At 40.4% G+C, this 8,221-nt stretch overlaps 1 protein-coding gene across 1 annotated transcript in view; it reads left to right on the forward strand.

Annotated features, from left to right (window-relative positions):
• The window catches only part of GDAP2 (ganglioside induced differentiation associated protein 2), a 21,994-nt gene extending 18,474 nt beyond the window's left edge, over positions 1–3,520 (forward strand). The window contains exons 12-13 of the mRNA XM_026054253.1: positions 1,386–1,529; positions 2,764–3,520. Coding sequence (XP_025910038.1) covers positions 1,386–1,529; positions 2,764–2,811 — 192 coding nt within the window. The 3' untranslated portion in view covers positions 2,812–3,520. The remainder of the gene's footprint in view (positions 1–1,385; positions 1,530–2,763) is intronic.
• The last annotated feature ends 4,701 nt before the right edge of the window (positions 3,521–8,221 follow it).

Genomic DNA, 8,221 nt, shown 5'->3' on the forward strand with positions numbered 1-8,221 from the left:
TTTTTTTTGGGGGGGGGAGGAGGTGTGTGGGGGGGAACTTTAGAGCATATGACCAGATCATTCCTTCTTCTTAACATCTGATCTGTGTTGCCGGCTTTTATACCTTAGTTTGGTCTACCGTGTTTTTTCTGTCCGGATTTTGAAGAACATAATCTTTCTCACTGCCATGCTCAGCAAGAGGTGCAGTTTCCAGGACATTGAATGCATCATTGTATCTGACCCACAGTCTTATCTCTTTGGAGAACTGAACTATCCTTGTATCTAATTATATGGAGCCTAAATTGAGACTCTTCTCCTGACTGTTGTTGCTCTGTTGAATGGGCTCCCAGCTTGAAGTTCATCATGAATTTCTCCATCCAGTAGCAAAGTTCTTTGAGAGAGTTTTCTGTGTGAAACTAGTGACTTTTCTGTGCAGAGGTATATTGGGATTTCAGAGTGGAACAAATGGGATTTTTTTTTTTTTTTTTTTTTTTGTTCCATGTTAACATGGCACCTAAAGAGTTCACTAGCAAGTGGCAATTTTAGTTTCTCATTCTTTGAGACTAAGCTGACTTCTATCAGCCCAAATCTGAAAAATTCAGAGTGACTGCAAACCCTGTTTTACTCCTAAATCCTAATCTGAGCACTTGTGACCTGCAGAATAACAACCTCTGTCTCTTGCAAAGGTCTGTGCTTGTCTTCCTCTTCAGTCTGCTGGAAATAGGCTAGAAGAGAAATAAAGAGATGATACAAGTTTTAGAGAAGGTTTTGAAACATGGAAGTTTGTGTAATCAACCTAATAAGTAATATTTAGCAATTTCCAGAAGTATTAATGGTGTTTTACTGGCCTCTGCAAAACAAAAATTCCTTGAACCATTGTCACCCAAACAATATGAAGTATAAATACATAAAGTAAAATCCTATATAGTAAGTTGCTAAGGCTTTATGTCATTTAAGAAATTTGGTGGAACAGGAGAGACGTGCACATGTGCTTTACCAACACAAAGCAGAGAGGAGATTTCAGTAGGACCCCGGAGCAGCTGAACATCTTACACCCTAGAATTGTTTTTTCTGTAAAAATTTGAAAGCAGAGAGCTGAAAGTGCTTCTGTTAGATGCAAAGTCAAATACTCTGACTAAATGCAAGTGAAAATTTGCCACTAAACAGACTTTTGAAGACTAAAACAGTAGAATAGCTTTCAGTTTTGCAATTAGCACTAGCTTTAAAGCTGAAAAGACAATGCTTGCTATTGGCCAGTGATGTGCATTTCCTTGTTCTTGCCTTGATATCAGAACTTCAAATTTAACTTCCAGCCTTTTTAACTATGGAGTGTAATGTTGAACTTGAAGGTTCTAAAACAGCACCATCATAATTAATTTTTGTTGGGGATGGGGGTTTATTTCCAGGTCTCGGCGTGGTTTTTCACAACGTTCACCGTCTCAGGGCTAAAGGACAAAATCCACTATGTGGAAAGCCTTCAGCAGTTATTCACAGCCATACCCCCAGAGCAGATTGATTTGCCTCCCTTTGTCCTCGAGTATGATGCGAGGGTAAGTTATTTCCTGTGGCAGTCTGTGCTGTCAAGTGTAGTTATTGTGTCTCTCCCATTCTAACCTGCAAGAACTTGAAAGGGGCTTGGCTTCTGTATCTTAAGAAAGGGGAAAGGAAGAGGAAGCTTTCTGGAGAACATAACTGTTCTTCTGTGAGTAACAACTTTCTTAGATGTTTTCTTATTTAAAAAAAAAAAAAATCTTCAGTCCATGTAAAGGCTTTGACCAAGAAGCAGGCTCCTGTCCCAATAAAACATCTCCTTTGAGCATAGGAATAAATGACCTTATTCTTCAGCAAGAAACTGTCATAACATGCTGAGGGCCAGCAGGCAAGATACAACTAATGTTAGCTGATGAGACTAGTTTGGGAGCATAGATGAAGATACAGTATATATCTTGCACTACAATGCATGTTGTTCAGATCAGATAGAGGGGCTCTGGTTCCACACCTCTGTAGTTTAAAATAAGGTTCAGCAGATCTGAAGGTGAAGCATCTCTTTGATCGCGATTGAATGGTAAAAAATAGCTGGATTCTCAGCTGTTGAGCTGAAGCAGCTTTATCTATGCCAGCTTTAAAGAACAAATGCCAAATTAGCCCATTGCCCTGTAGCATCTCTCAGCTTTCAGTTGTGAATGCTGGTACTTCCGTGATTGTTCTGGCTGTGAGGAAACCACAGCAACTTGAGCCACAGTACCACCCTCCCAGGAGATTGCTATCTGCCTTTCTTCTTCCCCTGTCGACAAGTACAAAGGAAGGAGGGAAAGAGGGGAAAGAAAAATGGGACTGTTGACAAGTGCCTTACTTCTGTGTTCGTCCTTCTTCTTTCTGCCCAAATGGTGGGAGAAATATGGTTTGGATTGTTAAATCAGTCCAAAAAGGAGATGCCCTGGCTGCAGAGCAAGAGCCAGAGCCGTGGCATGTCTGCATGAGTGACCTGGTGTTGAACAAAGTGGTCACACAAGCACCTTTGGCTTCTGTGCATCATAGCTTTGGCTTAATAGCAAAATTTCAACCTGCACCCTCTATCTAAAATGGAAATGAAACCAAGGCCCTGACAGGTTACCAGAATCAGTCCTCTCTTGGTTGAATTTTGCTTGTCGTTACTGATGGAAAAAGTGAGAAATATTTATTTATGCCTATGTATGATTCATCCATTGCATCAAGATGTGTTGGAGAAGACAAAAAAATGATCAACTGATGATTTTCTTTTTTTTTTTTTTCCTTTGTTTTCAGGAAAATGGGCCTTACTATTCCTCTTATCCCCCATCTCCTGACTTGTGATCTGCAGCCCTGCAATACTGCTGGTTTCCCATGGATCCATGATCTGATGCCTGCTGATATCATGTGCATTTGCTCATGTACAGAATTCAGAGAGAGGGTTTTCCTTCCCTAGCTCTGATATTTTTTTACTGAGATATTTTCAAGCACTCAAGCAATCAGAGAACTTTATGCCACTGTGAACTGTACAACTATTTCAAATATATTTATCTAATGAAAAGTTTGATTTCATGATCACTAGGTGCATTTTATTTTCTTCTTTTTTTGAAGCTATTATGTTTTATTCCTGAATAGACTTACTCTTTTCTGGGAAATCCATCAAAAACATTTGATCATGTTTTTATGTAGTATTATGATTTTCCAGCTCCATTTGCAATACCCATTTTTGACTGGTCTGTATAAATGTTGTACAGCTCCAGCCTGACATGTTGCTTATCATACCGTCTCTATGCTTCCTATCTGATTATTTCCCTTTCTGTTAGTGCTGATTTCTCTGGTCTTGACCCATCAGAAGTATCTGACATTGGGAATACCACTTCTGCAGGCTGAACAAAGTACTACAGCCAAGAAAAGATTACTGCAACACTTCAAGTGCTAGGTGAGCTAGGAGCCTGATAACAGTCCCTGTCAGTTTTCCTTGGATGATGTGACATGTCAGGATTTCACTACCTGTGGAATAAGAATAAAGAATAAGAATAAAATTTGAAAAACATTTGCAGCTGCTTTTCTCTGACTGTATTCATTTAGATTCTCCTTTTAAATGGCAAGAGGTGTATGTATAAGAAATGAATGCCCCTGCCTGATGGCTGTACTGAGGAATCTGAAGAGATGACCCTAACCAGTAGTGCTAGGATTTTCTTAGAGATACTGGAGTCCATTTTTTTTTCCTCCTGTTAATACTCATACCACTTTTGACAGACACAATCTATATGACAGAGCTCAGCGGTAGTGGTACTTGAAGAATCAGAGGTTAAAAGTCCTCTAGCATTCCCCTGCCTGCCTATGAAAAATTAAGAGAAAGGGGGAAGTGTTGTGTTAAATAAGGAATTTTGCATTCTCAAATACAGAATGGTGAAATCCCTAATAGAAATAATGCCACAACAATACCAAGTTAAGAAAATATTACACTCTTCATGTTTTAATTACAGCTACTTTCCTGCCACAAATTGTATCTCCTGCTCCCTCAGTAGATCCTTGTTCTGTCCATTTTGCAGCAGCTAGGTTTTTGAATGTAAGCAAGAGTTGCCATGGAATAACCTGAGAATGTGATTGTGTCCATTGAGCTGACAGTAGACAGCCACTCATTTTCTCTAAATTGTTGGGATAAAATAGAAAATTCTTTCTTGGTCTCAGTCGTCTGATTGTTTACTTTATATGTGCAACATGAGAGTTCTTTTGCTCCCATAAACTATGACCACAGTGAAAGATGGGCCATACCAAGTATCCTCTCTTTCCTACCTTGACCTCCTTTTGGCTTAATATTGCGTTCATACCCCAAATGTCCTTAGCATGCTCTTATGTCCGTTACAGTTGAAGATAATCACTAGACTGGGGTTCAAGTATCTTGCGTATACAACTTGCAAGTGGTATTGCTTTTAAAATGTTTACTGGGTTGTTTTTGTGGTTCCAAGGTGCTGCTAAAAGCCTGAAACTGTAGTATGATATAAAACAACCTTGGTGTTAATACTTAGGAGCATTGACCTTTCTGATCTGTTCCTATGTGCTTCTTTCAACACTTATCTGTTATTTTCCCTTGAGAAAAGGAAATAACAGCAGTCTATACAGGGCAACTACCATGTGTCCTCTTTGCTGCCCTTGGCTAGTGACCTTTTTATATCCAGCAGTGAATTTTCCATGCTTCTCTAATGATTTGTATAGCTTTCCACCCACATTAACCATCTGCTGTTTTTCACATCTGTGCCATTTTCTGCTGGGCTCTTGCAAAAGAGCTAGTGTCCACCTAACAGGCAGATTTAAGGTGATTCAGAGCATACTGTGAAAACAGAGCAGTCTTTCAGCTTCATCAGCTTATAGATGATTTCTGTTCCCTTACTTCACAGATGGCTCAGAATCATAAAAACAGAACAGTTTTGCTTAAGACTCTGTCTGCACGTTTTTTAGTCTTAGTCCAGTCATTTTAAGAAATGACTTGGCTCAGTGAAGTGTGAATCTGCCCCTACAGCATTTGCAGAGAAAGAGAGGAAAAAAAGAGATCTTGGCAGTGAGCATGTGTATTTTTCTCTTGAAAGACTTAGCTTAAAAAGAAAATAGAAAAATCCAAATTCTGCAAATCTCAGTGGCAAAACAGACTTGCCTGGTGCTGCAAAGCTCCTGCAATTATTTATAGGAATCTTTTAGAAATAGTATGCCAGTGGTAGGGGAAAATAGGTAAAATGCTCAAGGTGCTCATTGCTATTAAAAAGTTTCATTGTATAAATCTAAAACATTTTTTTTTTTGCGTTGAAACCAGCTTAATTGTGTTTTTTTAGATGAAGATAAACATTGGCATGCGATAGCTAAGGGTGGATACAAGCTTTTATTGTAAAGAGGCCAGGGAGGCAGTTTATGCATACCGTAAGTCTATGAAAGTTTTAACAGCCCCATCCCTCTGGAGTCACTAAGAAGTTAAAAGTTCTGATATCACCATATGCAGGCTCAGAAGGGGAGGCTCTTGAGGGAAGTGTTAACACTTAGCAGGGTTCTGCGAGTGTAGTTATTGCCGCTTTGACACCCTGTGTGATGTTGATGTGGGAGTAGCATAGTCATTGTCAGTCAGTGGTATATGCAGTGCTTTGGCCTTGTTATTCAATACATCTCTCCTGGAAGTGCCCTGTATCCCCTTATTGACGGCTGGATTTGTCAGCTCTCTAGCCTAGCCGAGCTAGGCTGTTTAGGCAATGTTTGATGGCGAACAGATGATTCTGTCTGTGTGCCTTGGCTTACCTGTTGTTACTTGCTTAAGGCAGGTTTGGATGCCCAGTCTGTGAAAGATAAAATGTCTAAACAGCAGGTGTGGATTTTTGGGACACTCTTGGTAATAGAAGGTGTCAGAAAGTGCAGGCAAAGTGAAAATATCAGCTTTGTACAGGTGCTTGAACTCGTATGAATCTGCCACATACACATGAAACTGAGTTCTTTTTCCTATCTTCTCTTGCTGTCCAGATCCTAGAATAAAAAACGTCTTTTTTTCTGTCTTCTGTTTTTCTCCAACAATAGCCTAAAGCCTTGGTGGTTATTCATGCCTCCTGCCTCATCTTTGTGCTGAATTGCACTCTCTCCCTAATCTTACCACAAGTACCTATATAGCTGTAGTGCTGCAAAGGATTATCATCCAGCTGCTGATACCAGCCCCTTCATGTTAAATTAATTTGAGTTGCTCTGCTGTTCAAGAAGCTGATATCAACCTCTCTCCTCTGTTGAACTAAAAAAAAAAAAAAAAAAAACATATATGTTGTCCCTTCTCCTTGGCCTCTCTGGGATGAATTCTTTGCACTACAGTGTATATTACAGAAATTCCAGCCTGTGTTGATTCTTGCTAAATTGGACCTGAGCAGAGTGTCAACAAGGAGAGTCTTGGGAGAGAAAGGGAAGGAGCAGAACTGTGACTGGGTTGAGGGTGTAGGATGAGAAAAAGCCTACTTGGAACAACTCAAGTTACAATCTTCCACTGCCAAGGAATATACCCATACCTAGCGTATACTCCTATATACGTCTTCAATTTTCTGCAGTTGTCCATGGAGCAGGACTTAATCTTCATTAGAGGGACAAATTATCAAGCAAGTGAGCCAGCAAAGTGCAGCCTCTTCACAAGCATGAGATCAGGATGTGGATGAGCCAAAGCAGCACAATGCTACGCTAAAACAGAGAGAGGCAGGAGAAAATGCTGTGCAAAGACACCTCCTTTCAAAGTTGAATAAGAAAGATGTCTTATGCTCCAATAGTGGGATGCAGGTCTCTCTTCACTTGTGGGCTTAAAACTAAAATGAAGTTAGTAGGTGGTGAGAAGGGAGCTCTGTCTTTAGCTGCAGAGATGATGGAGGTCTTACTTCTGGGAGAAAGGTATAAGTGTGGTGCAGGACAGAGATTAAAATGCTGTAACTCCAGGCCCTTTTGCAGCATGGAGTCTGACTCCTGTGAATACCAGGTGGTGTTCAGTAAGGGATATTCAAATACTTAACTATAAAATCCTTCTAAAATACTTTAAATGACAAAACCACTCATAACATGTATAACTGAAAAAATGCCAAGATTCCTAATGCAGTTTAGACATAGTTATGGGGGAGGTGGCTTTACTTGGAAGGACATTATGTACAAAATGAGGGGAAGGGGATTGTATCAGATGATCTGCAGCAGTCCAGCTGCCAGCACGGCATCTGTTTTTAATGGTCTAATCAGGTCCTGTTTGAAGCCTTTCTCAGCTGTGCTTCCCTTGAAAACCTAATTCCTCGGTCAGCTGAGGCAGAGCTGTTTGTGATTACAGTGTGGTTTGAACAAGAGAAACAAAAATCAAAATGGTTTGCATACTCAACACTTTCACCAAAATGTTACAAGAAGCTTTTATCTCTGGTGAGGATGTTGAAGCCAGTAGAGTTTCTTCTTCTTTCCTCCTCACTATTACATTTTCCCATTTTTGAGGAGGAGTAGAGGAAGAGGATGGTTATTACTGTACCATGAAAAGAAGATTGACCCCCTGAGATATCAAGCAGCACACCAGTATTCTCTAAAATTGTGAAGGGCATAATCTCCAGCCTTTAGGAAGGCCCTGTAAGTCCCTGAGAACCACCACAAATAGCAAACACTCCAAGCAAGGCTCAGCAAGATTGGTCAGCTCTTCAAAAAACTGTGAGAATCCTTTTTAATTTAATCAAGGAGAATTACTGATTTGATCACCATGCTTTTATTAAAGCCTAGGAGTAACATACTGTGTGGCCTTTCACAGCACTACCCACTCTGCTGTGCACATCATTGCACTAGACATCCCATATCATGCATTTTTTCTTTGTAAGAATGTGTGTGCCAGGTACCCTCACAAAGCGGGCTGCTGGGCATGACTGGGGGTTTTGGTTGGGAGGGTATTGGTGCCTAAAAAATAAACCTAGCACAAAGATACAACATCTCTGGTTCATTAGTGTCAGTGACCTGCTGGTTCACCAAAGGCCTGGAGAGGAAGTTTAAATACGGTGCTGCAGTGCTGCTTTAGCAACAGGGTGCTTCATAGGCGCACTCTGGTTTCCATCATGGCTCTGGAAGCAGTAGCAAACTCGCCAAATAACAAAAAAACAGTAGGTGTATTAGCATACAACTCTCCTGAACTTGCTTTGGGTACCTGTCCCAAACTATCAGATGTGCTGAGGTTCATCTGGTTTAGCTTGCCAAAAGTTTCTAGAAAGAGCCACTAGAAAGAAACTGTATT

This window comes from Nothoprocta perdicaria, unplaced genomic scaffold (assembly GCF_003342845.1).
Source record: "Nothoprocta perdicaria isolate Ctin4 unplaced genomic scaffold, notPer1 scaffold_120, whole genome shotgun sequence".
Classification (NCBI taxonomy): domain Eukaryota; kingdom Metazoa; phylum Chordata; class Aves; order Tinamiformes; family Tinamidae; genus Nothoprocta; species Nothoprocta perdicaria.